The 27,205-nt window shown below is 47.0% G+C and overlaps 2 protein-coding genes and 2 long non-coding RNA genes across 8 annotated transcripts; 2 read left to right on the top strand and 2 right to left on the bottom strand.

Moving 5' to 3' along the window:
- Positions 1–1,921: 1,921 nt before the first annotated feature.
- On the top strand, positions 1,922–20,002 carry myom1b (myomesin 1b). 3 transcript variants are annotated; one of them, XM_088282359.1, is made up of 41 exons: positions 1,922–2,060; positions 2,200–2,327; positions 3,571–3,690; positions 3,766–3,934; positions 4,548–4,705; positions 4,796–4,888; positions 5,181–5,269; positions 5,402–5,443; positions 5,796–5,810; positions 6,100–6,261; positions 6,330–6,491; positions 7,155–7,296; positions 7,384–7,583; positions 7,651–7,704; positions 7,788–7,912; positions 8,526–8,709; positions 8,791–8,965; positions 9,109–9,230; positions 10,562–11,011; positions 12,243–12,439; positions 12,539–12,665; positions 12,798–12,982; positions 13,085–13,199; positions 13,265–13,424; positions 13,501–13,607; positions 13,820–13,864; positions 13,960–14,096; positions 14,165–14,309; positions 14,571–14,630; positions 14,725–14,792; positions 14,868–14,981; positions 15,538–15,625; positions 15,777–15,815; positions 15,902–16,007; positions 16,129–16,298; positions 16,385–16,421; positions 16,508–16,530; positions 17,205–17,260; positions 17,352–17,567; positions 19,547–19,676; positions 19,740–20,002. In XM_088282359.1, the coding sequence occupies exons 2-41, from the start codon at positions 2,212–2,214 to the stop codon at positions 19,847–19,849; spliced, it is 5,013 nt and encodes a 1,670-aa protein (XP_088138485.1). In that variant the 5' UTR covers positions 1,922–2,060; positions 2,200–2,211; the 3' UTR covers positions 19,850–20,002. The 3 variants fall into 3 exon arrangements, with proteins under 3 accessions (XP_088138485.1, XP_088138486.1, XP_088138489.1); XM_088282360.1 differs by lacking the exons at positions 1,922–2,060; positions 19,547–19,676; positions 19,740–20,002 and having other exon boundaries at positions 2,197–2,327; positions 17,352–18,954; XM_088282363.1 differs by lacking the exons at positions 1,922–2,060; positions 10,562–11,011; positions 19,547–19,676; positions 19,740–20,002 and having other exon boundaries at positions 2,197–2,327; positions 17,352–18,954.
- On the bottom strand, positions 11,179–14,585 carry LOC148318604 (uncharacterized). 2 transcript variants are annotated; one of them, XR_015839858.1, is made up of 5 exons: positions 13,115–14,585; positions 12,793–13,010; positions 12,524–12,634; positions 12,211–12,445; positions 11,179–11,486 (listed from the first exon to the last, which is right to left on the bottom strand). It is a non-coding gene; the product is annotated as an uncharacterized LOC148318604 (long non-coding RNA). The 2 variants fall into 2 exon arrangements; XR_015839857.1 differs by having other exon boundaries at positions 12,793–14,585.
- Positions 18,619–24,413, bottom strand: LOC148318602 (uncharacterized). Its single transcript, XR_015839859.1, has 3 exons — positions 24,202–24,413; positions 18,915–19,018; positions 18,619–18,814 (listed from the first exon to the last, which is right to left on the bottom strand). It is a non-coding gene; the product is annotated as an uncharacterized LOC148318602 (long non-coding RNA).
- LOC148318601 (phosphatidate phosphatase LPIN2-like) lies at positions 20,573–26,893 on the top strand. 2 transcript variants are annotated; one of them, XM_088282365.1, is made up of 20 exons: positions 20,573–20,649; positions 21,674–21,880; positions 22,248–22,343; positions 22,424–22,683; positions 22,742–22,852; positions 22,926–23,049; positions 23,203–23,467; positions 23,953–24,052; positions 24,214–24,446; positions 24,525–24,618; positions 24,697–24,766; positions 24,862–24,945; positions 25,050–25,129; positions 25,272–25,416; positions 25,479–25,627; positions 25,704–25,790; positions 25,857–26,009; positions 26,071–26,185; positions 26,255–26,358; positions 26,616–26,893. In XM_088282365.1, exons 2-20 carry the CDS (start codon positions 21,689–21,691, stop codon positions 26,758–26,760), a joined length of 2,607 nt encoding a protein of 868 aa, XP_088138491.1. In that variant the 5' UTR covers positions 20,573–20,649; positions 21,674–21,688; the 3' UTR covers positions 26,761–26,893. The 2 variants fall into 2 exon arrangements, with proteins under 2 accessions (XP_088138491.1, XP_088138490.1); XM_088282364.1 differs by having other exon boundaries at positions 26,071–26,358.
- The last annotated feature ends 312 nt before the right edge of the window (positions 26,894–27,205 follow it).

Here is a 27,205-nt window from a genome sequence, read left to right as displayed (position 1 = left end):
TCAACAACCTGTTGCAACATGTAATAAAAATCAATAAAAGACATTTAAGATCACACAACTACACGTACAACTTAACAATATAGGGAATACATATAATGTAGAAAAGGTTATAAAACATTCTGACGAAAACATCGATGGTTTGTATCATAAACCCCTACGAGAGTAAATGTACCATCCCCAAACGCTCTAATACGTTCGTTGACGTTCCTGATATGCCCAAATATGGCAAGAGAAGTCTAAGCCATTATATTATGCAATCAAGGGCCATTAAAACAAAACATTAAGCAAATCACCTATCGCACTCAAATGAGGAAATAAGAAAATACACAAATGGAACTCAGTTTTGTTCTAGTGCTGGCGTGTCATTGCCTTTTCCACCAAGCTCACTATTTTGATGATAAAAGTTGGCACGGAGAAGTAATAAGATGGAAAAATGCAGATCGAATTGATAAGAATAGATGTTGAATGAGCCACAGGACAGAGCAGGTGTCATCGCTGCATTCTGCGCAGGGAGGATTACTAGTCCAAGAATTTAACAGTAACATGAGTCAAGAGGTTTGCAATCACTAATACTCAATTTACTTTTTAGCTTTGTACGTACGCCCCCCCCCAATACAAACGTTCACATGGAGTTATTTCATATTTGAAAAATGCTCTGGCTTCCATCCACATTCCAAAAACATGTATGTTAAGATGATTGAATGCATGGAATCACAAGTGTGATTGCGAATGGTTGTTTGTATCACGCCCGCGACCCTCGAGAGGTGAAGCAGGTCAGGAAATAAATTGGATGGGATATTTTGAAAAACATAATTTCCAACTTTTCCTCATGGCGTATCGTTGTAATTCGGAGTCCAAACTTTGTCGTCATCTGGCGGTCAATAAGCAGCACTGCATCCTCGTGCTCAAGAAGGTTGGATTTTCTTTCAACATTCCAGGAGAAAAATGACAAATTCTCTGCACCAGAGCAGAAGGAAGACTATCCAAGATGCAAGTATTCAGTTATTAACATATTGAATCCGTTTATGATGCATTTTAAATAAATTAGATTCATGTCCTCCGCTTCATTGTTGAAGGAAGGTGAAATAAAGATTTAATTCAAATGTATTTTATTTGGATGTGAACTAGATTGTACTACAATGTGTGTTTAGTTTTTTTTCCCAATTGAAATGTGCATTTATTTTTTTATATATAATTAATTTGATTTTAAAGTGAATTTTATTGTTTATTTTTTTTTGCGTGAATTAAATCCAATGTAAATAAATGATTTCAAAGTACATCCATGTCATTTCATTCAACTGTAGCTACTGCTGACATCAGTCGTCACAAATGCGATTGAAACCAGAGCTAAAGAGACTAAGAGAGAGAGAGAGAGTGACAATCACGAGTAACAATAGCCTCGATGGCGGCTAAACTTAGAAGCGGCTGTTGTGCTCTAAGCTAAAGCGAAAGATAGAAAACGTTCCCTGGGGGAGGTAATCGGCAGGCACATTGGGGCTTTACGTGTTTGAAGCAGCTGCACACGACAACAATCCGAAAGTAAAACAAAGTGGCAAACAATAATTTTCTTACATTAAATTGGCAAGTAAGCAACAAGGTGCTGATTTAGTCGTTACTTTAAATCGGAATTGTGAGTAGATTCATTTTTTTAATTTCAGATTACACTTCGTTTCGATTTATTCTTCGAAATGTTTCTCAGATCGTTTGTTGGACGAGTGGTTGACGGATGATGATGCGCTTTCACCTCAAGTCTGGAATTTACCTGCTTATCAGCCATCGATTGCTTATTGGCCAACGACCTGCAACATTCCCCCCCGCCACCCGGCTGCCCACGCTATATTTATCTCGACGCAGGCCTTAAAAGGCTGCGGCTGCTGCTGGGACAGACTGACCGGCTTGTTTGTGGGGGGCGACTGGTATTATTTTGGTTGCTTGTCCACCTGCAGTCGCTGCTGTGCCTTCGTTGTTTCCTACCTGCTCCACTTCGGAATTGCCCCTAAAAAGTCAAGCAAAAGACCCGCAAGGGGGGTAAGTGGCGAGAGTCCCGCAGACGCACAAAGGTGAGTTTCTGGTTGTAAAGGCGGCGCATGCGACAAGTTGCCTGAATACGAGTGGACTGCTCGATTAACGATACATGTTTGGCGTGGAGGAACATGTGAGAAGCTCTTGAACGCTAACCCAGCAGAACAAAATCCGCAGGCACCCGCAAGCATGTCTGCCTCGGTACCGTTCTACCGCAAGCACCAGCGCAGCTACGACAGGGGCTACCGCTACCTATCGGGTGGCAGGTACTCGACCGGGACCAGCGGCGGCACCAGAACCAGGGGGTAAGACAATGGAGCACCCCCGCCCCGCCCCCGCCCTCATGTGGTCACCTCCCTCTTAACACCATTTGTCCAGAGCGCTCCATCCTCACTCGGGATGATCTCCATTCCATTCAGAACACACCTGAGCATCGCTGCTTGTTGACTTTGTGCATGCAAGCTCATTTGCATCATTTATTATTATTATTATTTTTTTTTACTAACGTCTCTTAAATTGTAACGCATCATTGCTGCAGTTAAGAGGAATCCCCCTAACTCCAAAAGCATCACTTTTCAGTAACAAAAGCAACATTGGATAAGACGTATTTGTTATTTACGGCCGCTTCCTCGTTGGTCTTTGATTGGCTCATTGGACCCCCGGGGACCCCGCCCCCTCCTGACAGTCCATCTAGCGCACAGTCGCGAGTGGTGAGGTTTTTGTGAGATCACGTGCGACCAGTCGAGATTTCGGCCTCAGAGGAGTCGTTTTGAAACGGCCGGCGACAACATAACCAAGTGCTAAATGCTTTTATCTTCAAGCGCGTGCTCTGCACCAGATCAACAATCTTTAAAGATTTGAAAATTCCTTCTGTGTGTATCAGGCCCAAGAGAAAATGTTCTAGTAGAATGCTGAACTGTCTTGCGAGTGTGGCGAGAGTGTCCGAGGACATGGTCCAAGAAGCCGAAACCCAAGCTCAAAGAAATGAGACTAAACGCTCGGAGAGCTTTGCGAGTTAAACCTTCTGGTCTCGGTCCGTGAAGGATGATTCCGAGCGACAGCATACACGGCAATAAAAGCCGGACGTCTTTAAATACACTTGCTCGGAGCGTGCGAACAGCTCAAGAGGGTTTAGGTTATGTTAGCGCCACCTGATCTCTCGTCTGGGCGTCGCACCAAGACGGGGCGAGGAACGCGAGGCGAACGATGCGGCGAGCAGATGTTACGTCGTGATGATCTGATGACGGCTGACGTTGACAGTTGAGAGCCTGAGTGGCTGTCGTTTTGGAACGCACTCTAAGAAATGACGATGGTCCGCAGCCACAACTCCAGGTGTCCCGTTTTGTGGTTGTAGACGTCCCACGCACTCAAATTTGGCTTTGACTTGAACTCCAAGACTTTACAAGTCATGATGCTTGCATTTGAAAATCTCAGTTTAAAAAAAAAAAGAACAAAAACCAAGGTTGCACTCCACCCAGTGTAGAAGATCCACTAATATAACAAGAACTTGTCCAATCAGATTGCTAAAGTGTATCTTTTATGCCTCAGCCTCGATTGGTCGTCACAACCCTTACTGGACCCGCTGCCCAAGAGAGCCAAGCCCTCCTACTTGGCCGTAGACCGGGAGAACCAAATCATCGGCTACGTGGTGCCCATCTTCAGGAGCAGGTACCCGCTTTAGTTTGGAATCTGGCGAGATCAAACGCGAGGCGCTCACCACCAGCGCACTTGTCGGCCATCAAGTCAAGAATTTGCGGCGGGGCATTCGGACGAGACCAGACAGCGGGACACCGCCGCCTACATGGAACGTCGCAACCTGTTCACCAGCGGCCTGGAGATGGAGCGGTCGGAGCAGATCTCCAGAAGGGAGGCCGTGCGCGAGTCGGCCCAGCGGATCTCCTTTAATAAAACGGTCAGTGGGAACTTTGGGGCGAGGGGCGGGGTCCACCCTGGAGTGGTCGCCAGCCAATGGCAGGTCACATGTAGACTACAAGTTCTCACATTCAAAAGAGCGTCTTCAACTAAGCGTGTCTGGACTGGGAATGTGGGCGGAATTCCGATTATCCGGAGAATATGTTACTCCACACTCAAAGGCAAATTTCGAACCCTGAACCGCATAACTTTGAGGCAGAGGTGCTAACCACTCGCCTCGCGTGCCAAACGGGGATTGGTGATGATTTAGCCGACACGCAAGGGAGACATAAATATCCCTCGGCTCGTTCATCTTGGCAACCGGACGCCACTGCGCTCGTTTCCTGAAGAGTGACAAGTTCCTCCGGCGTTCCAAGGAAGCGCCTCATTTATCCAGTGGGTGCTTTTGTGTTGCGTTCGCCAAGGCGTGGCGATGCACAGGATGTTCAGGGAACATTACGCCAAAAAGAAAAAAAAATGCAGTTTGGTATGAAGGCTTTTCTTTTCAGGAAAGAAAGCTCATTAGTTTGAAGAGCTCACATCCCGCCAAGAATAAAATCATGTCAAGTCATGTGCGGGAACTAACCAAAAAGCTCCAATTCTTTTTTTTGCAGCTCCACGAGCACGAGGAGCACTTCAAGCGCATGAACGAAGACAGCCTGATGCACGTGCCGGAGTTCATCATCAAGCCTCGCTCACACACCGTGTGGGAGAAGCAGTGCGTGAGGTTGCACTGTACCGTCAGCGGCTGGCCGGACCCCCGAGTCGTCTGGTACCAAGTCAAAATCACAAGCAACAATTTCTTTCAATTCTTTTCCCAATCCTCAGAAATGTGAAATTTTGTCTTTTTCCCTCCCGCAAGGTACAAAAATAACGTGGCCATCGACCCTCTTGCCAACGCTGGCAAGTACAAAATCGAGAGCAAATACAGCGTGCACTCACTGGAGATCAACAGGTTGGTGCAACAACACAGATCTTGAAGAAGTGTCTTTTCGATCTTTGAACATTGAGCCGTTTGAAATCACCAAATCACAAACGTCCAATAGTTACAGACACTCTGTGCCTAATGAAGTGGCCGGTGCTGACATCACCAGCTGTGTTTATATTTAGCGTCAGTATTCTTGGCTGGGAGTTAAGAGCGCGCCTTACGGTCACATAGTCGGTATTATTTACAAGGGGGGGGGTTAAAGGCACGACAGAATGTGTGCATTACCAGCGCCGGTCACCTGACGTTCTCTCCTTTCCAGCTGCGATTTCGAGGACACGGCCCAGTATCGCGTCTCGGCCATGAACGTCAAGGGGGAAGTGTCGGCCTTCGCCTCGGTTGTTGTCAAAAGTAAGTCAAAAAGATAGCGACAGTGTTGGGATGCCTTTGCGATGAGGCGCCCGCGGCCCTTCAACATATGGCGAAACGCGGGATCGGGTTGCAAATGCAAAGTAAACATCAGAACTTTGTGTCATCACGCAGGGTTCAAAGGGGAAGTGGACGAGTTCCTGCCGGCGCCGAGACGTACGTATCGAGTCAATATACGGCTGTATGATCTCACGGCGTACGGGAACAAGCTCAGTTAGTGAGAGATGTTCTTGACAATACTTAAGGTTGCCTGTTCTGGTAACTCAGCTTGTAGAGCCGAGAAAAGAGAGTGACTATGGCATGAGTCGGGCACTACTATGCGGATTTCATCTATTGTGGGGGTCTTTCGAATGTAACCCCCCATGAAAAAACTAAAAATAACATTGGACTTCTGATTTGAACAAGACGCATAAAATACAAGGTTGTGTCTTGGCTAAAGTTAATATGACTAAAATGACAATGCAGTGAGATTTACTTGATTTCGTTTTTTTCCTTGCTGCTGCTGCAGGCTCTGGTGCGAAAGGTAACTGGTCACATGGTTCTGGTGTGGCTAACATCATGTAGCCACAACACGTGTGCATGGTCACCACCAGTATTGTTTTAACCCATCACTAGAATCACGACAGTAGATACAAGTAGTGACTATTCTTAAGATAGATTTTATTATTTTTTTTAATTTGCTGTGCTGAGATTTAGGGTCGGTCATCACCTTTGATTTGTGGTGCCTCACGTGTTTCGTGCATGACCACACGCGGTCTAATCACCAGGTCGCTTTCAGCTTTCCCTGTTCCTTTTCACTGATTTTCTTTTAGTTGGTCCCGTCTCCGAGTACGGCATCAACTTTCAGACTCACATCGTCGACAACTTCGGCGTGTCCTTCGGCAGTGAGGGCGAGACCATGAGCTTGGGGTGCACGGTCATCATCCAGCCAGCCTTGTACGGCTACCAGCCCGAGGTGCAGTGGTACCGAGACGGTAAGCACATTCCCGCCTGACACTTTTGCTTGACTTCCTTTTGATTTGGCAACGTGTCCTCAATTCAGGGCTTCTGCTGTCCCCATCCAAGTGGAATCACATGCACTGGAGTGGCGACAGAGCCACACTGACCCTTACACACCTGAACAAAGAGGACGAAGGACTCTACACTCTGCGCGTCACCACCAAGTCCGGATACAAAACCTACTCCGCTTATGTTTTTGTGAGAGGTGAGCTCAGCCACCTTTGCGATGCTGAGGGGGGCGCGTGTGAAGCCTTTTTTCTGCTGTACTACAATAAAGTGTAATTGCACATCCACTCCAGTAGGTGGCAGTTGCGCTCTACTTGCCGTAGTATTAACTCTACGGTGTCGGTTTGTTTCACAACGAAAATGCTATTATTTATAGTTGAGGCGGAGAGTGGGTGGTGGTGAGGGGTTGGGGGCACGAATTGTTTTCTTCTTGCTAGCGGGTGGGCGTAACAGAAAATGTGCCACGGAGTCAAAGTCACAACAACATGACCTGTGGCATGTGAGCTGCTGCTTTTAAATAATCTTCAGGAGAGCACAACAGCATGGAAAAAGAGGCCGGTGAAATTTATCGTGGCAGGCCGCCCCTCGGAAACCATCTGACATTTGCCATCTGTCCCAGGTGGCGCATGGCGGGAATACCACAACACTCATCGGCCGCTGTCACAGTCTACTTCAGTTGCACTATTCTAAGTGGGCTCAGATACGGAACGGTCCCATGAGACAATCCCGTAATTTGAATATCAGCCTCATGGGCTGCCCAGTATTTTATTCTTTGGCGCAGGATTAATTGAAAGCAACGGAAACGTCGATGGATGATCCGAGAGCGACGAGGCAGGCGACTGACCTTTCTGCTCTGTGCAAGATGCTGACGCCGAAGTGGAAGGCGCTCCGGGGGCCCCGCTGGATGTGTGCTGTCTGGATGCCAACAAGGACTACATCATCGTTTCCTGGAAGCAGCCGGCGGTCGATGGCGGCAACTCCATCCTGGGTTATTTTGTGGACAGGTTAGACGACAATAAAAGACCGACCCTGATCTGAAACCAGGTGACAAACCTGATGCAATCCTGACGCCTCCCTTGCAATTCGTACAGGTGTGAGGTCGGGACAACGCACTGGATCCAGTGTAATGACACGCCCATCAAGTTTGCCCGATTCCCGGTCACCGGATTGGTCGAGGGCCGCTCCTACATCTTCCGTGTGCGTGCCGTCAACAAGAGCGGCATGAGCCGGCCTTCCCGGGTGTCCGAACCCGTGGCCGCCATGGACCCGGCCGATCGCGCCCGCATGAGAGGTACCGCACTTCAGATATTCTTTTAAACGGCAACTACTAAATGGAACCCCCGTCGTATTGCTGTCAGGTACCTCCGCGCCTTGGACCGGCCAGATCATCGTCACAGAGGAGGAACCTGCAGGTTTGTCAGATGAGCAACTCCTACAAAAATAGATTTTTCTCCTACAGGTTAGTATGTCGATTCCTTTTGACTTTTTTTGGCAGAGGGTATTGTTCCTGGCAGACCTCGAGAACTGCAAGTGACAGAAGCAACCAAGAACTACTTAGTGCTCAGCTGGAAGCCGCCTGGCGAGAAAGGCCTGGAAGGTGTCATGTACTACGTGGAGAAGGTAACCGAAGAAGTTATGCACTAACCTGAACAGAAGACAAATTCTCATTGAGTGGGTCAGTTCACTTTTGTTTGCCTCAGTATACTTTGAAACGCTAAACCGTGATCTGGGTTACTGTCCGCCACCAAGAGGAGCCTGGGTGAGATGGCGAGCTGTATCAGTTACGTAAATAGTGCCAAATCTCACTGGTGTGAAATTGTACGCCGCCAAAGAAGACAGGTGACACGGTAGAGTTCAACAGGCTGACACGAAGAAACATCAACGACTTTGAATCCGCTCTCTGTTCGCCAGAGGTGGGTGTAAATCACAAGTGAGAAACTAAAATTCAAGTCTCCACCTTCGAGTGCTTCACTAAATTTCAAATTGAGTCAAGTCATTAAAGAAGACAATAGCCAAATCATGAGTCCCAAGTCGTTAAATTAGTGACTTAAGTCCGACTTGACTCAATGGAAGTGATCCAAGTCTTCCACAAGAACTGCAGTATGTCTAAGGTTACCCACTGGGGCGCCAACCCCAAAAGTAGGACTTCAGAAAGTGGCCCAAGTAAGGCAAAGTAGGGTCAGTCGCCCAAAATTTGATGACGTCGATGTTGAGTCCTTCCGTGTCCTCTCAGTGCGTCTCAGGCACAGACAGCTGGCAGAGGGTCAACACCGAGATCCCGGTCAAATCGCCTCGTTTCGCACTCTTTGACCTGGCCGAGGGCAAATCCTACTCCTTCCGCGTCCGCTGCTGCAACGCCGCCGGCGTGGGCGAGCCGTCCGACCCGACCGAGGCCACCACGGTTGGCGACAAGCTGGGTCAGAAAACGCCCCGGTCTTAGAAACGTCCTTGAATCGGCATTCTCGGCTGTGACGGGAGGAAAACGTTTGAATCCGCAGACACTCCATCGGCTCCGAGCAAAGTGGTCCCCACAAGGAACACGGACACATCTGTGGTGCTTTCCTGGGAAGCGTCCCGTGACGCCAAGGAGTTGGTCGGCTACTACATCGAGGCGAGCATTGTGGGCAGCAACGTCTGGGAGCCGTGCAACAACAAACCCGTCAACGTCACCAGGTCAACTTGAACTTTTCTAGCGTCACTTTTGGAGCTCAGAAGTATCTTTTTGTGCACGCCTGTTGGTTCTTCTTGCAAGAATATTATCAGAATCATTTTTAGTCTTACCCAGGTCTTCTGGATTGTGTTTGACCTACTTTCAGGTTTATCTGCCACGGTCTGATGACAGGAGAGAAGTACGTGTTCAGGGTGAGGGCTGTGAACGCCGCGGGACTCAGTCAGTTCTCTCCGGAATCGGAGTCAGTGGAGGTGAAGGCTGCGATTGGTGAGGAAAAGCCCCACTCACGTATCTTTGAAGGACCGGAAAGGATGTTTATAGCTCAGCATATGTGATATCCAAGATGTGGCATCTGCTCACCTGTGTTCTCTTGAGACCATCTCGCACTCCCACACTGTTGCACTCTGCCACCGTTTATTGTCTGCTCCACTCCACCTACATCTACCCAAACACCCCACCAGCTCCCTGCACAGCCTGAGGCGGGTCAGGACTTGTAGACTTCCTCTAATTTGGGTCAATGTGATCCAACTCAGCGGCGGTTACAAACCAGCCCAAGAATCACAAAACCAACAACCTTCCCTTCCCTCGCTCCCCCCCCCCCCCCCAATTTCCCTCATCCGTCCGGGCACGCGACGTGTCGGCAAAGCACTCCCCAGTGTTCAAGGTACCAGTGCATGGCCCCCCCCCCATCCAAACCTGACAAACTAACCTGGCTCTCTTTGAATGTTTCGCTCATTGACTTGCATAGTTTTAATCATTCTGATGGGAGCTTTTCAAGGGGAGGCGCAAAAGAAGTGAATTTATCGGTTCTTTGTGTGAGAAAGAAGATTTTATTCTGATGTCAGAACACACCGAATGTCCTAATGCATATTCGGTGTCCAAATGGTCTTCAATACACTGTCCCTGCAAGGCCTCTTGTAAACCTCTTCCAACCGCTTCGAAAGATTTTTTTAAGTCTAAAAACTGCAACTTGGCATGTTTCTTTCCCATATGTGAAGCAGATCATTAACTGCAATAACGTCCATGTTTTTCTTACTGACAACACAGGGAACGGTCAAAATCAGTGAAAGGATGCAAAATTGTTGCAATAAACTGTTGTCAATGGGAACTACGTCGACATTGAGTGCAGTAATCCCCGTCAATTTAAACTAAACATCTCACAAATTATAATCCCAAAACAGTTGAATCTCATTTCAAATTAATTTTAATCCGAAAAAATTAAAGGCTGACAGATAATTTGATACGCCCGGCAAGACTCTTTTCGAACAACCCAATTTAGCTCCACCCAGACTTCATGCATCACTTCAAAATACTTCCTTGACACCAATGCACTACTTTTCTATTACTTACTCATCATGAAAAGGTGAATTTGTTTATAGTGAAACACAAAAAAACGGGAGATTACAGTCGTGTGTTTGTCTGCATGTTTTCCATCATGTCCTCACGCTGATGTCACTTGTTGGCCATCTTGTCTTCATTGTCCCTCCCAGTCAGATGAAGACATTGTTTTAGGTTTTTTTTTGCCTTTAATTGTAACTGTACTTTTGTGCTTGTGTTTAAAAACAGCCTCTCTTGATTTTCTCTGCTAACTCCTGTAGGGGGCGGCATCCCTCATGGTGTGTTGCCGGAGACGGGGCCGGGGGGTAACCAGGGCCGACTAACCGCGCACAGGCCACACTGGACGGGCGCGCATGACACTGTCCAGCTCCCCGCTGACACAAAAAGCAAAGCTCAGGCCGACCCCGAGCTTCTCGAGCGGGAGTCCGGGGCGGCCGCGGCGGCTAGCACCGGCCCCTTGGACAACAAAAACCAAGGGTCCGAGAGGGGCGGCCCGGGTTGGATTGGACTTAACGGGCTGCCCGCTGAGCCCCCGCCGGGCTCGCTTTGTGAAGCACGTACTGACGTAGCGGCACACTTAGGCTCACCTCGCGCCGAGGGGCCGGCTGAAAAGACAGCCGAGGGGCCCCCCGGGGCCAAGCGGGCATGCGGGTTGTCAGTAGATGCTTCTGCTAACCGGGAGGCGGCGAAGCCAGATGCACGGGCTGAAGGTGAGCACCGGATGAGGACGCGACGTACCAAAAGTACCCCAAAAAGCTCCCCAAAACACTCAAACTGTTTGATTAGTTATGCCCACTCGGTACTTGCAGTAAGTTCAAGTACAACAGTTTTGTGAAAAAAGAAAAAAAAGGACAGACTGAAACATGCCGTCGCCATGTTTTCCTAATTTTATAAGCATTTATCTTCACAAATATTTTTTTAAAACCAGTAGTACAATGCAAAATGGAATTCAAGTAAAAAGTCAGCAGAAAAATAAATAAATCTACCTCAACTCCTTCTATTTGACATCACCACAAATGCCCAGTAGGTGGCGGACTCGTGTGGCGTTCTCCAGGCAGGTAAGTCCGTGTGAAAGTCCACCTGAAGGACTCTAACTCCCGAGCAGCCACGCACGCGTAGACGACCTGCTGGCTTTCCACATCCTTCCCACTCGGGGTGGCACGTTGTCCTGCTGCCCCGAAGACCCTCCGGCGCACCCCCACACCACCACCAAGATTAGCACACGCTACCAGTAACCACCTGCTACATCTTTTAGGCAGTCTGATATCAACTAACAGCACAAAAAACAACAACAACAAAATATTGTTAGCCCAGTTAATGAGCAGCCTCAAAAATGAGCAGACTTTGAAAAGTTGTATGTAAAAATATTTGAAAAGGACTGACGGAATGGAGATGACTGCAAAAACTTAGCTTAGCATGTAGGGTGGTAAATGTGGGATCATGTGTACTTACTGAGATGAAAACATAAGTTAATGTTTTTCAATTTAAATCTTAATAACATGTGTAATAGTAAATGTGGTCCTAAACTAGTAATTAGCAACTACGATTAGCCACAGTCGTCTTAATAAAAGAACAGAAAAAGAATTGTAATTACAGCTAACTTAGCTTAGCATTTGACACCAGAGCTAAATGTTTTGCCTGCCTCTGAAGTTATTCAAATGTTGTGGTGCTAGCATATAGGTACTAGTTCATTTGCTGAACTGTGGCTTCCCAAGAAAAAAAAAAAAAAACAGGAAAGATATATATATATATTTGAGCTCCATTAGCTTAGCCTGAGTTAGCCAGTCTTGGTATGAAAATAATTCACTTTTTAAAGCTACTTAAAAGATTATTTAGCAAAGTGATAAGTTGTATCGTTACACAAGGACAGAAAAAAAATTGCTGAGCACCAAGAAAGAAAATTATTCACCAGCTGATTTGAGCTCATGTCTGTCACCTCAGCGTCGCCCGCGCCACCGTTCGGCATCAACGTTCTGGAGTGCGTACGCGACTCCATGGTGCTGGCCTGGAAGCAGCCCACGTTCATCGGCGGGGCCGACATCAGGGGATATTTTGTGGACTACCGCGAGGTCGTGGATGGCGTGGCGGGAAAGTGGCACGAGGCCAACATCAGGGCGGTCAGCGAGCGGGCCTACAGGGTGAGTCTCAAAACAGAAAGATGAGAAAAGTCACATGCTTTCCTGTGGAGCGTTTGAAACTTTGAGAGAGAATAAAAAAAATACTTTTTATGCGGGCAGGTGACAGATCTGAAGGAGAACATGAAGTACCAGTTCCAGGTTCGGGCAGCCAACATGGCAGGCGTCGGCATCCCGTCGCTTCCCAGCGACACGTTCCTGTGCGAGGAATGGACCATTGCCGTGCCAGGTGTGATGATGCACATGAAATCAGCGAGGCCACACAAAAAAATAAAAAACTTTTAGCGTCATTCTCATCACATGCAAACGTTCTTCTTGAGACTTCATTCTTGCAATGACAATTTCCGTTTTGGCACCTTAGGACCTCCTCACGATCTGCAGCTGCGAGAGGTGCGAGGCGACTCCATGGTGCTGCTGTGGAAAGCTCCGGTGTACCAGGGCCGCGATCCCGTCACCGGCTTCTACGTGGACATGAAAGAGGCGGAAGCCCCCGAGGAAGCCTGGAGAGGACTCAACACCAAGGCCACGGCGAACTCCTTCTTCAAGGTGTCGGAGAGAGATAATAGCCACAAACCTTCAAATGGATTTTCCCCGACGCCATAGAGAGAGCGAGAGAGAAAAAAAACGTTGCTCTTCTCGGTTGCGCAGGTGACAAATTTGAAGGAGCAAGAGTCGTACGTGTTCCGCGTTCGCGCTCAGAATCAAGCCGGTGTGGGGAAGAGCTCGGACATCTCCGAAGCGGTCCAAGCCGTGACCAAGCCAGGTAGGAAAGCGCCGAGACGATTGGTTGAGGCGCGACGTTCACGATCATCCGGCGCGGCGTCGCAGGCACCAAGGAGATCTCGGCGGACGTGGACGACGACGGCGTCATCTCTCTCAACTTCGAGTGCGCCAACATGACCCCCGACTCCAAATTTGTGTGGTCCAAAAACTACGAGGACGTGGACGACTTGTCGGCTCGCTTCAGCGTGGACACCAAAGGCAACAAGTGAGCGTTTGACGAATGGACTCAGCGAAGATGTTCGCTCACTCGGATGATGATTGCGATTTTTTTTTCTGTTCAGGTCCAAAGTCACGTTCAACTCACCTGGAGAGGAAGACATCGGGATTTATACGTGTCTGGTCACCCACACGGACGGAGCTTCGTCCAGCTACAACATCTCACCTGAAGGTAGGAAGATGGCCTTCTACACATTTCTTTTTTTTTTTTTTTTGGACGCGATCTGAGTAGCCTTCCGGTCTCGACCCTCCGGCCTTGTTCATAAAAATCGTCGTTCCGTTGAACTTCGGTGATCCATTTTTTCCTTGGAACATCACAACCGATTAGTCCGACTTGAATTTCATGACATTGAAAAGTCAGATTGAACGTTTTGCTCGTGACAGAGTTGAAGAGGCTGCTGGAGATCAGCCATGATCACAAGTTCCCCAGTGAGTAGCGCCGCATCACTCCTTCCAAGTAGAAGTCATTCAAGTGATTTTTGTTCCGCCTTCACTTTCCCGTTTTTGTCTCGCGTCCTCGTTAGCTATTCCCCTCAAGTCCGCCTTGGCCGTGGAGATGCTGGAGAAGGGGCGAGTTCGCTTCTGGCTGCAGGCCGAGCAGATTTCGGCCAACGCCAAAGTGGACTACGTGTTCAACGACAACCTTGTGGCCCAGGGCGAGGTGGGTTGACGAGACGGGAGGCGTGACGCGTCTATTTTTAACGCCTCTCCCACCGTTTTCGTCGTCAGAAATACAAGATGAACTTTGACAAGAACACCGGCGTGGTCGAGATGATCATGGAGTCGCTGATGCCCGAGGATGAAGGCACCTTCACCTTTCAGATGCAGGACGGAAAAGCCACCAACCAGTCCAGCCTGGTACTCATAGGCGACGGTAGGAGGTCCACTCGCAAAAATGGTTCTTGAGAGGTGCACACACCAGACATCCACGGACGGCACTTGGCATCGAATAAGGTCGAAATTTGGTGCTCCGACCATGAAATATGCACAAAATGAAATCGCGTACTTCGGAGGTGCACAGACCGAGCGATATTTATTGGCACAGCACTGAGGCATCTCATCACTTCAGGTTGTGTCCACTGGAGGGCAGCAAAGCTTTCCGATGCAACTTGAGCTTTTGCTTTTGCTTTTTCAGTCTTCAAAGATCTGCAGAAGGAATCCGAGTTCCAGAGAAAAGAATGGTTCCGAAAGCAAGGTTGACTTTACATTTCCAGTCGATAGGTACGGGCAATGTCCATCTTAGGTTCCAATCGTCATCTTTTGTCTCTCCGCCATTTTGGATGTTCCAGGTCCTCACTTTATTGAGTATTTGGGCTACGAGGTCACTCCAGAATGTTGCGTGGTGCTCAAGTGCAAGGTGACATTTGCGTGGCTGGATTTGTTGGAATAGGAGAAATGTATTTTGGGATGACACGATCGTGTTGCATTCAAGGTGGGAAACCTAAAGAAGGAGACGTCGGCGCTTTGGTACAAGGACGGCCGCGAGATCAAGGCGGAGGAAAATCTGGGTTTCACCGAGGGAGTCCTCAAATTGGAAATAGCTCAGGTAAAAAATCGATTTCATCCAGGATGCAGACATATTGGTCATGAATTGAGAAGAGTTATGAATGGAATCATTATTTAACAAGCCGAATAATTTCCATCCACTGCATAAAATTCATCATCATGTACGTGCGTTCATGTCGTAAGTCATTTGAAACCAAATCAATGTCGTATTCATGATCTGTCATCTGTCTCTCTCTCTTGTCCCCTTTGATGCTCGCTCGCCCCATCGCACGCCACAATAAAAAGCTGCTGTCACATTATTTTTCCCACTGCAGCCCGAGCCGCCCGCCGACTCTGCAGACGACCATATCGGGAGAATGCTTAAAGTTGGGATCACTTGCCGTTTTTTTTTTTGCATGCTTGCTTGCTTATTATTTCATTTTTGTCATTTTTATTTCCACTTGCTTGCTGATTTTTTTTTTTTTACTGCCATTATGTTTTTCACGCCGCAACCGTCATCATGTTTTCTAATTGTTTTATCTATTTATTTATTCTTTAATGAGATGTCAGATTTTCTGCAGCATGATACCTCCAACGCATTGGCCTTTTTTCGACAGATTTCCAAGAAGGACGCCGGTGTGTACGAGATGGTCCTGAAGGACGAGCGTGGAAAAGACTCGTCCAAGTTGAATCTGACCGACCAATGTATGGAAAACCTCGTCGTGTAACAATTTAGGAACTAAACTTTGCAAGTTGAATAGCATATTGAAAATAGACAAAGGAAAAGACTTTACATTGCTGAAGCTAATTAACCCGTACGCTGTGAATATTTATGATCAAATGTTTTTCCTTCCAGGCTTCAAAGAACTGATGAACAAAGTCTTCAACTACATCGGTGAGATGAAAATCTGTCCCGTGCCGATCCGGTGACTTTTCGCCGCCTCAAATGAACCGCGGCAAATGTCGTTGGGCTTTTTGCAGCGAACTCGTCGACGCCACTGAAGATCACCAGCACGGATCAAGGCATTCGCATCTACACGTTTGTCAGCTACTACAACGACCTGCTGCCCGTCACGTGGCATTACAAGTGGGTAATATTAAACAATAACAATATTTGCAGACCACGGCCACCCGCACTAAAAAATGTTGCGTGTTGTCAATAGTGGAAAGTGGAAATATTGATTGTTTTGGGCTTGTGCCCCCACCAGAGACTCGGCCATCGCCTTCTCGGAGCGCCTGAAGAGCGGCGTGGTGGGCGACCAGTTGTGGCTGCAGATCAGCGAGCCCACCGAGAAGGACATGGGCAAGTACGCCATCGAGTTCAACATCAACGACGGCAAAGGCGGCCTGAGGCGCACCGTGGAGCTGTCGGGCCAAGGTTGCTTTGGCTTTCATATTTTTGGGGCACGGCTTTCCAACCGGGCTTGTTCCTCCGTTCACTGTCGTTTGCTTCCACTTTTGCAGCGTATGAGGACGCTTTGGCCGAATTCAAGAGACTCAAGTGAGTAGAGTGGCATGTTTGCGGTGTTCTTCAACACTCCTCAGAGGAGGACAACATTTGATTGACGCGTTTCATTCCTTCTTCAGATCGGATGCGATTGCAGAAAAGAGTAAGTGACGGATGTGTTCTGCCTTTCATCATCCAGTTCATTCACCCATCCCGCATCCGCATATTGAACTGATAAAAGAGCCAATGACTTCAAAATATATGCATCCATTCACCCATGCAGTCATCCGTTCACTCGCTTTCATCCATTCATTCATCAATCATTAATTTACCTATTTATCCATTCTTTCGTCCCTCACTTTTGTCTATTCTTCCATTTCATTGTCAATCATCTGTCCATCCATCACTTGTTCATTCATTCATTCATTCATCCACTCACCCATCTCGAATCTGTTCATTCATTCTTCATTACTCCACATTCATTAATTTAGTCATAATTACGCAATCATTAATCCACTCTTCCCTTATTCATTCATTCATCCTGTGTTCATTCATCCTTTATTCATCCATTCACCACATTCAGTAATTATTCATTCATTCATTCTTTTTTTATCATCCATATTTCTACTTATTCATCATTAATCAATTTATCTCTTCCTTCATCATTCATTTATTCACCCATCATTTATCAGCTGTTAGCCTTTACTTAGTTTGTTACTCATTAATCCATCCATAACCATTTTTTGTCCATTCATTCTCTCATTCATCCATCCACGAAGTCTGAGCATGTAAAGTTGCGTGTTTGTCCACTAACTTGAGTTCCTTGCGTCTGTTCAGACCGCGCCCGGGTGGCAGGCGGCCTTCCCGACGTGGTCACCATCCAGGAGGGCAAGGTGACCGCCGCTAACGCTCAAGCGCGTCGTCGTGGTGGTTTCCTCACACGGCACTAACCCGATGTCTCGCTCGCCGCTTCCGTCACGACAGGCGCTCAACCTGACCTGCAACATCTCCGGCGACCCGCTGCCGCAGGTGACGTGGCTGAAGAACGACAAGGAGCTGACGTCGGACGAGCACTGCATCCTGCGCTTCGAGTCGGCCAAGTTCGCCAGCTTCACCATCACGGCGGTCAGCACGGCCGACACGGGCAAGTACAGCATCCTGGTCAAGAACAAGTACGGCACCGAGAGCGCCGAATTCACCGTAAGTGTCTTCATCCCCGAAGAGGTGGCCGCTCGCAAAAAATGAGATGACCGAATCTCCTGTTGAATGTGGACACCTGGAGAAAAACAAAAAGAAAAAAGAAAAGAAAATCAGAAAAAAAACACAAAAAAAGAGGTTGTGTTGATGCTTAGGGCCCGACCGATATGAATTGTTTTGAGGCCGATGCCAGTATTAGGCAGAATACAATTCTCCTCCCCGGATTAATCAGGCAATTCATTAAAATAATAGTAATTATTTATTAAAAAAATATTTACATATATATATTGGCTGCCAGGATGGCCGAGTGGTCTAAGGCGCTGCGTTCCGGACCCAGTCTCCCCAGGAGGCCTGGGTTCGAATCTCGAATTTCCCCATTGTGGGACTAATAAAGGGAATATTATTATTATATTGTTTTTGGGAGGGGGTGCGTTTGAATGTCACTGTCTTTGTCTTATGTTGCAATGTGTTCATGCGTAGAAAAATAAAATGAAAAATGTAAACAAATAAATAAATAAAAAAATCTGAAGATTTTTGCCAAATTCAAAAAAGAGCTAATATTGCCGACTAAATGAGTCGGCCAATTCATCGGTCGGGCCCTGTGATGTCTCTGTTTTGAAATTGGTGCTGCTTTTAGGCCAGGTCAAAGGTCATGTGGTGTCAGAAGTGAGATTTGTTAGGAAGACAACGACGTCATACTTCTTTCAAATGTTTTGATTGAGATGAGAATGTTTCGTTTGCACAAGCTAGCCTCGACTAATTGTTGTGTTGTTTTATTTATTTTGCGTTGGCACGACGCATCAACGTTCTCCATAGCAACTGTCTTTCGACATGTTTGACTCCTTTTCTCCAAACGGGTCGTAACTTGCTGCTCACCAAATCAAATTTTGAAATTTGGAGATATTCCAAGAGGAAACGTCGCATGAGCTTTCTTCGATGCGGCGTTCATGTACGTTTCTCAAAATTTGCTACTTGGGTGGTTCGGTTTGAGAGTAATGAACAAGGAAAAGTCCAAGCTCAAAAAGCCGCAACACATCCACTTTTTGGCTTCGATATCCGTCAATGGAAGCAAATGAGCTTAAGGAGCACAAGACTGACAACGTTTGTTCCCAAAATGAGGTCAAACATGATCACATGTTCACCAGATTGTTGTGCTGTGCTTGACTTGAAATGTTGTGATCATCAACTTGCGTCCAATGTGAAGATCGCCGATCACCGTGGCTGCCACCTCCGACCTCCCCTGTCACAGCCTTTTGTGTTTTGCAACGACACTAATGTTAATAAAAATAATTAAAAAAAAAAAACAAGCATGTACTTCCCTCCCAACCCCATCTGTGTGAGTTGTGTTACTTTTTCGTGAAGTCGACTCCCTCCACCTTGGCACCATCCACGCCCTTCACTCCCACTCCTGATCCCTGTCGACTGGCACCCGCCACCAGCATGGACACCAAAACCTACCGGTAATCCAAATATCAGATCAACTCAACTGACTTGTTGTTGGCATTCCACAAAGACAAAAAAAAAAAGCCATAGCGAGCATCTCGTAGAACGACTTCATTCCCCGACGGTGATAGTCAGAGACTCAACGGGAGCATGAGACTTGCACATTTCCAGCTCAATTCCCGACTTTGAGCGCAAACTTCCACTGAGTGTGTTTTGACCACTTGGTGCTCGAGTCCTAATAAAAAAAATAAAAAACAGCGATTTGTCGGCCACGTTCGCTGTGCCTAGTCAGGCAACATTCGTCTCTAACGATATCTCGTGAGTGAAAAATATGGATGGCAGATTTGGCGGCGGCTCACGGAGCGATATAGATGAACATCTACCGCGCAAACTCCCAAGTTGATTTGAATACTTTAATCACGTAAAATTTTTTTTTTTTTTGCAATCAGTACAAGTTTGGCAGGGTGAGTAGAGGAAATTGATCATTTGCTTTCCGCTTATTTGAGCTTTTGATTTAGTGCGCATGATGTCGTTTGTAGCTGGAAGTAATTGAGGGAACGCCCGACCTGGGCGTGACCTCGTACTGGACCGACGCCGAGGGGAACGTGGTGTTTGGTGCCAACACTCCCAAGGAAAAGATGAAAACGCCCGGCACCGGGATGAGGAAAGGTAGGAACTTGGCCATCAAGCCATGCCACATTGGCCATCAAAACATCTTCCTCCCTTTCACAGACTCTGGAGTGGCAGCGGAGACGACGGACAATTTGACAAAGAAGCCAGAAGAAGGAAAAGAAGAAGTCAGTGTTGAAGAAGATGTTGGTGACCAAACAGATTTAGCCTGAACTTCCTGACATAACTGTTTGGACAAAGAAGCGTATGTGGACACTTGTATCTCAAGGCATAACTGCAGAATGTGTTTCATCTGCTATTATTGAAAAAAATATCAAGAATACAATTTCACATTCGTTTACACTTTTGTTTATAGTTTTTATGAATTGTTTGTGTTCACCGTGTCTCACCACTCAAATAAAAAATGAAAATGAAACTGATTTCAGTCGGAGGCGGGCGGCAGGAGGAAATTCGCCAAGTAAAACCATGAGAAAGTAATAAAAGCGGACAGGCGAAGCAAAGGCAACAGTGACAGCTTTTTATTTACGTTCCAGGTGCCGCATACACATCCAATAGTTGCATCGGGCTAAATAGCTTCTTGCATTACATTCCAATTAAAGCCAAATCGGCTTTAAATGTTATACATAATTATACATAAGCTCGTTTTTTTTCTTCGTTTTTATTTTAAGATTTATAAAACAATGTATAGATTTACTGTGGTTATTTCTAGTATCATTATTATTGTCCAATATTTTCCAAATTTATTGGATACAATCTGCTCACTGCTACTTAAAAAATAAATGATAGTCAATATTTTTTTTAAATGTTTTTTTTTCGATTATCCAAATAGTCATGACCTTGTTTTTTTTTTTACATTATTTTGTTGAATTAAGCGGTAGCTGCGACGCTGCGGTGACGTCACCGAAGCGCTTCTGTCACGTGCTGCGTTCACGGTTGTCGGCGATTGAAACGAATTTGAAAAGAGCTCCAGGAGGAGGACGAGAAGGCGACGGCAGGTGTTCCTCCAAGACAGGTGGGAACAGCGAAGCTAACCATCCCGAAAAAAAAAGAAAAAAGTCTTGCACTTGTTCGTGTGTCGTCCACGGAGTTATTAAAACGATGCGAAATTACTTCATTTGTGTTCAACACTTTTCTACTTACAAACATTTTTGTGTCGGGTGACATATGTGTCGTCTTTACGTCAGGGCGAACATCTAAACTGTGTTCTGATAGTATTTCCCCGCAAAAATATGTTTTAGCTTAATTAAAAAGAAAGAAAAACGAAACGAATTTATGTTAAATCCAAGCGCAAAATTGTGCTCCTGAACGCCTCATGGTTTTGAAATACATTCGTCCGCACCACTGCAGGTCAAAGTTGTTGTTTTTTTTAAATAAGATGATAATTATTTAATGATCACTCAGTATTCATATTTTACACTCAACAATTACTTTATAATTTAGTGTGTATTCTATCTAATAATATTCGCTTTTGAGTGGCTGTAGTCATTTAAATGTATTATTGTCCTTTGTGTGTGTGCTTTTTGGTATAATGCAAAATAAATATGATTTTGATTTTGGGCAAATAATCTCAGGCTCACGTGTGTGCACAGCACAGCACACACGTGGGCTAGGGAAAGCTAAATTTGCAGCGTAATCTGCTAAACTGGATTAACACTATTTAACGTCTCGCTCGCCCCACCAGGTGTCATGCTCAAGTTTGTGTTGTTGACTGAGGAGTTTTTGTTTACTGAAGCCTCCGACATAGGGCAGCTACAGGAGACCCCAAAACCTGGTTCTCATATTTGGTCCGAATGGAACATCTCACAAGCTTTACCAATGTATCACCGAATTGATGGAGTCTCACGAGATTCTCCAGAATTTCACATTTGTCGATTTTAGACATCTTATGAGTTTTGTCAGGGATTCACTGAAATGAGAGTCAATTAAATCTCATGAGAATTTTTAGAGATTCACTTGTGTTGCACGCGAACAAATTACTTGGCAGAGTTCATAAACACGACATCCATGTGTTGGTGTGCATGTGCAAATATATGTAGCTGGTGGCCATCAGCATGAACTACGTAGGTCAGCTGGCGGGCCAGGTTCTGGTGACAATCAAGGAGCTGTACAAAGGTATCAATCAGGCCACGCTGTCGGGCTGCATCGACGTGGTGGTGGTGCGCCAGCCTGACGGATCCTTCCAGTGCTCCCCCTTCCACGTACGCTTTGGAAAATTGGGAGTGCTGCGCTCCAGAGAGAAAGTGGTGAGTGCCATCAAGGAGAACAAACCAACAGAATGAGATAAGTTTAAAGAGTTTGGAAACGGCTGGACATGATTTGGTAAATAAGGAGATGAAAATTTGCCAGTGTCTGGCAAGAGTCTCATAAGATTTTCAGAAGTCTCTCAAGAGTCAACGAAGTCTGACAAGAGTATCTCAAAATCTGCCAAAATCTCAGAAGATTCTGAAGAGATTTAGCAAAGTCCAAGGTGGTTCGCCAAAATAGATTTGCAGAAGTCTCCACAGATTTTTTTTTTAGTCTTATGGGTGTGTACTGATTTTGGGATATCCCCAGTAGCACGTTTGGCTCATTTTGTGGACATTCAATTTGATTTTTTTCATAATCCTGCAGATCGATATAGAAATAAACGGAGAAGCGGTGGAGTTGCACATGAAGCTTGGAGACAATGGTGAGGCTTTTTTTGTCCAGGAAACGGAACCATACGATGTAAGAAATACTTTGAAGACAATCCCCCCCCCCTCCGTTGACTGTGACATTTTATTCCAAATTTCCTTAAATGCTTTCAGGAGATGGTCCCCGCCCACCTGGCGACCTCGCCCATCCCCACAGATGGGGCCCTGATCAAGAACCAAGAACCTGAAAGAATGCAAAGTCGCCCCCTCAATGGCCCTGAAGAGGTCCCCAATGCGGGGGGGAAGAAGAGGAAAAGGCGGAGGCGGAAGCACAAGGCCGAGCCCCGCAAGGAGGCACACAGCCAGCCAGTAGGGGGCGAGCTGGAGCTGCCTGGACTCAGCTCGGATGAGGAGATATCGTCGCATAGCACGTGGTGAGTCACATTTTTGGATGTCCTAAAACTTGTTGATAGAAAACTTTTTTTTTTCCAGGATATCTTCAACGATAAAGGACAACGCGGAGCACTTTCGGTATTCTCCAGCCACCAACCTTGAGTGGGACAGCTACCCTTTCTCTGATGGCGACTGGTCCCCTTCTTTCGAGTGAGTTCATCGTTCCGTCCATGAAGGCGACCCAAATGGTTAGGTCACTCTGTGCTCTCTTGATATGCGTCAGCACGATGTCTGAGCCGGCGTCACCCAACAGCGACTCGGAGCTGATGGTGAAGACAACAGAGAGCATGCTCCGAGCCGATGCCCACATGCAGTGGAGCTGGGGCGAGTTCCCAGAATCCACCAGGGTAAAACCAATAAACGCATGTTGCTAACCAAAACAATACCAATTACTGAAGAGTCTCTTGAAATTTGTCAAAGTCGAGCAAGATTTTCTGGAGCTGGATTTACTTTCATTTCAGGAGATTTGTCAAACTCTGACAGAATTTTACTTCAAACAGGTGACCAAAAGGGAGCGGTCCGAGCCAAAGGTTCTGACCATCCCCCCCTCAGAGAGTACACATTTCCGAGTCATCTCTAGCCTGGAGGAGCAAGACCAAGATGTCAAGATTCTCTGCAGCAGTTTTAAGCACCAAACCCAGAAAGCTGACCCAAGAACATCAGACCCCGGTGGGAAAGCTCCTCGCAAGACCAGGTGGACGTCTTCTGCGCCCAGCCGCAGAGAATCAGATACCAAGTTAGCAGAGCTTGCTGTGAAGAGACAAGGTGAGCCTAAATTGAACAAGTCTTAACAAAATCTTACAAAAAATTCATCAGATTCTCATGAGATTTGCTTCAGTCTCGCCAAAGTCTCAGGACACTTGCCGCAATCTCACAAGATTTGCTGGAATGTCAGTAGATTTGTATAACTCCCAGGAGATTTGACAGTGTCGCATAAGATTGATTTAATGTGTCCCAAAAGAACTAGCCAAAAAAGTCTCATTAAATTCACCCAAAAGCCTCAATCTCGCAGGGAAGTCTCATGTGATTTGTCAAGAAGTTTCCCAACATTTGCTGTAGTCTCACGAGTCCAACAAGACTATTTGAAGTCTCACAACTACTGCCACATTTTTAGCATCTCTGAAAACAAATTGGTGTTGGAGAGACATCGCAAATACAGGAAGGATGTGGTGCACATGAGAATAAGAACAGGAAACGAAAGAAACCCAAGTCATCCCTCTCTCACAACACGACCGCTTCCCTTTACCGAGGTGTGAGGAAGAGGAGTCAGCATCAAGGGCCCGAAGACATCTACCTGGACGACCTGAACGCACTCGAACCCGATGTCGTCGCTCTCTATTTCCCCAAAAGGTAAAAAGGTACCTCCTACCAGGCCAACATGGTTCATCTCATTTAGGAGTAACGAGCGTCTTTCCTTACTTGTTAGCCATTTATGATTTCTGCAACAACTAATTCCTTCTTTTGATGAGTAGGATACATTTTTTTTAAAAGATGTCCACCTGTGTCTCCAGCGAATCAGGTCAGGTTGCGAGGCCATGGGCGGAGACGACTGCTACAGGAGGTACGCATTCAGGTTCACTGTCGCCGCAGTCGGTGGGCAGCAGCAGCAGCCCCGTCGGCGGCGGCAGTCTCGGGGACAGCGGGGCCGAGTGTCTTTCCGACTCGGCCGCCGATCTGCCCGACGTCACCCTGTCGCTCTGCGGCGGCGGCGGCGGCGGCGGCGACGACTCAGAGATTGACACCGGTAACCAGCAACACTGGCGCCACCTGTTGGACGACAGCAGAATACAAGAAATTGATTTTTATGTTCTATTTCATGCAGAAAAATTCTTGGAATACATTATTAGCTATCACGAGTTTGCGGGAAACCCGGCGATGATCGATAATCCCAATTTGGTGGTTCGGATTGGACACAGGTAATCGCACATTTTAAAGGGTTGACTTTATGATGTCAAATTATCTGTAATAATTATTTTAATTGATCTCTCACACAGATATTACAACTGGACTCTGGCGGCTCCGCTCATCCTCAGTATGCAAGCTTTCCAGAAGAACCTCCCAAAGGTATATTAGTCTTGAGATGTGCGAGTCTCACGAGATTTGTCAAACCGTTGACTTTTGCCACGGTCTCTCAAGTCTAACAAAATTTGACGATGTAGGCCACAGAAGAGGCTTGGGTGAAGGACAGGATGCCCAAGAAGTCCGGGCGATGGTGGTTCTGGAGAAAGAGCAGCGTCAAGCAGGTCTTCAGAATTTCCCGCCTGTTTTTGCCTTGCAAATATCTAACGATAATAAAATCACGTAAATGAACTGCTGGGAGAATACCTGCTTTGCATGTTGCCTTCAGTCCTCCACAGAGAGCAAGGCGGAGCAACAGGAAAGTCTGACCAATGAGAGTTCAGCGCTGAACACAAGTCCTGAAGCACAGTGAGTCGCTTTGAACAAAAAGTTCCCACCTGATATCTACGAGATAAGCGCTGTCATGTTCCTATTGTAGTAAAGTCGCAAAACATTTTAATAAAAGTTAACAACAAAGCAAAAAAAAAAAAGATGCTTCGCGTCCCTTTAGACAGAAAACCTGCGAGTGGTCGAGTGACGACGAAACCAAAGAGCTCAACGGCGTGATCGGCCGCCGGGCGCCAAGTCGGCGTGCGCGGACGGAAGCCCCGGGCCCCGCCTACAGGAAGTCCCTTCGCCTGTCGTCGGAGCAGATCGTAAGTCGTCATCGCGTCAAGCTTGAAAACGAAAAGCCTCGACATTCCCTCCGTTCGTGCAGGAGGGTCTGAAGCTGAGGGAGGGGCCTAACGACGTGACGTTCAGCATCACCACTCAGTACCAGGGGACGTGTCGCTGCCAGGGAACCATCTACCTGTGGGACTGGAACGACCAGGTGGTCATCTCCGACATCGACGGCACCATCACCAAGTACTGCAAGCCCCGCCCCCCTCCACCGAAATGTACTTTTCGAGGTCTGCTTTTGTAAGCGGTTTTGTCACGGCAGGTCGGACGTGTTTGGTCATATATTGCCTCAACTCGGCAAAGACTGGACGCACGAAGGAATTGCCAAGCTCTACCACTCCGTGCACCAGTACGTTCACTCGCCTTTGTGCCAAAAAGAACTCTGGATCACTTACTCGGGTTTGTTTTGTGTCAGGAACGGTTACAAGTTCCTGTACTGTTCGGCGCGGGCCATCGGCATGGCCGACATGACACGCGGGTACCTGCAGCGGGTCAACGACGGAGGCACGCTGCTGCCCAGGGGGCCGCTCATGCTCGCGCCCAGCAGCCTCTTCTCGGCCTTCCACAGGTACGCGTATCACATGTTGCCACTTGATGATCGAGAAATGATGACTTACTGGTCTTGTTAGAGAGATGATCGAGAAGAAACCCGAGAAGTTCAAGATGGAATGCCTGTCGGACATCAGGAAGCTTTTCCCCGCCGGCGCGCACCCGTTCTACGCGGCGTTCGGCAACCGAGAGAGCGTGAGTACTCGCTGCGCTTTTTATTGTGAAATCCCCGCCGCCTTCTTCCAACTCGCTGTGATCTTCCAGGACGTGTTGGCCTACCGGCAAGCGGGCGTGTCGCCCTGCCGCATCTTTACGGTGAACCCCAAGGGGGAGCTGATCCTGGAGCAAGCCAAAGGCAACAAAACGTCGTGAGTGCCGCACGGAGACAGCTCTTGAATTTTTCACACCAAGTTCCACCTCCAGAAATTCATAGCTTAACAGCGATTCAATGTACTTTAATGTTAAATACAACCGAACTGTACTTAGCAAATGTATGGATTAAAAAAATTAAGTAGAAGCCACTGTAACGTGATGCACAGTTGAAACATTTCATTGCGTGATCGTCCACATTGCATACTTTTGAGAGTCACCCCGTGTTGCGTTTGCGTCTCGTGTTGGTGGTCAGGTACACACGTCTGAGCGAGCTGGTGGAGCACGTGTTCCCGTTGCGGAGTCGCCAGCACGCCGCCGCCTTCTGCTGTCCCGAATTCAGCGCCTTCTCGTACTGGAGGCAGCCCGTCACGCACGCCTGCTTGGAGGAGCTGCTTTGACAACAACAATTTGACGCTCAATTGATCAAGTTGACAATTACACAAAGAGGTACACATTGTACAATGTGTGGCCACTTCTTTCTGTGAAAGGGACTTTCTTTCTTTGTGTATTATAATAAGCAATACAATTTGATTTAATGGTTTTTTTCGTATATTATTGTTAAGGATGAATTGGAATGTAGCTAGAGTAGTTCAACAGATGTCAGGAGCAAGAGGAAAGTTTCTTGTAATGCCTTCTCTGGGCAGTAGGGGACGCTGCTGTCACTGCCGAAACTAACTGAGGCTTTTATTTGGCCTCAGCAGTGCTGATAATGAGCCGTGTGCATGAAACAGCGGTTGATAAATTGAGAAAGTGCATTTGACAATATACACAAAAAGTCACATTAATTACTGCAACTTCAATGTTCAGACAAATTCTTTATTTTCATAAATCCTAATTCAAAAA

Source organism: Idiotropiscis lumnitzeri, chromosome 19, assembly GCF_059441095.1.
Source record: "Idiotropiscis lumnitzeri isolate Australia: NSW breed Sydney's pygmy pipehorse chromosome 19, RoL_Ilum_1.0, whole genome shotgun sequence".
Lineage (NCBI taxonomy): Eukaryota > Metazoa > Chordata > Actinopteri > Syngnathiformes > Syngnathidae > Idiotropiscis > Idiotropiscis lumnitzeri.
Note: the sequence above shows the minus strand (reverse complement) of the source record. Positions and strands in the feature narration are given on the sequence as shown.

What these genes read in the sequence shown, in the direction of transcription:
- LOC148318601 (XM_088282364.1), top strand. Translation starts at nt 21,689, where the DNA reads ATGAACTACGTAGGTCAGCTGGCGGGCCAGGTTCTGGTGACAATCAAG. An exon ending in GACTGGTCCCCTTCTTTCGA is followed by an intron (nt 22,853 to 22,925) that starts GTGAGTTCATCG and finishes GATATGCGTCAG; the next exon opens with CACGATGTCTGAGCCGGCGT. An exon ending in AACACAAGTCCTGAAGCACA is followed by an intron (nt 25,130 to 25,271) that starts GTGAGTCGCTTT and finishes GCGTCCCTTTAG; the next exon opens with ACAGAAAACCTGCGAGTGGT.
- myom1b (XM_088282359.1), top strand. Translation starts at nt 2,212, where the DNA reads ATGTCTGCCTCGGTACCGTTCTACCGCAAGCACCAGCGCAGCTACGAC. An exon ending in CCCGTCACGTGGCATTACAA is followed by an intron (nt 16,008 to 16,128) that starts GTGGGTAATATT and finishes TGCCCCCACCAG; the next exon opens with AGACTCGGCCATCGCCTTCT. An exon ending in GCCGAATTCAAGAGACTCAA is followed by an intron (nt 16,422 to 16,507) that starts GTGAGTAGAGTG and finishes TTCCTTCTTCAG; the next exon opens with ATCGGATGCGATTGCAGAAA.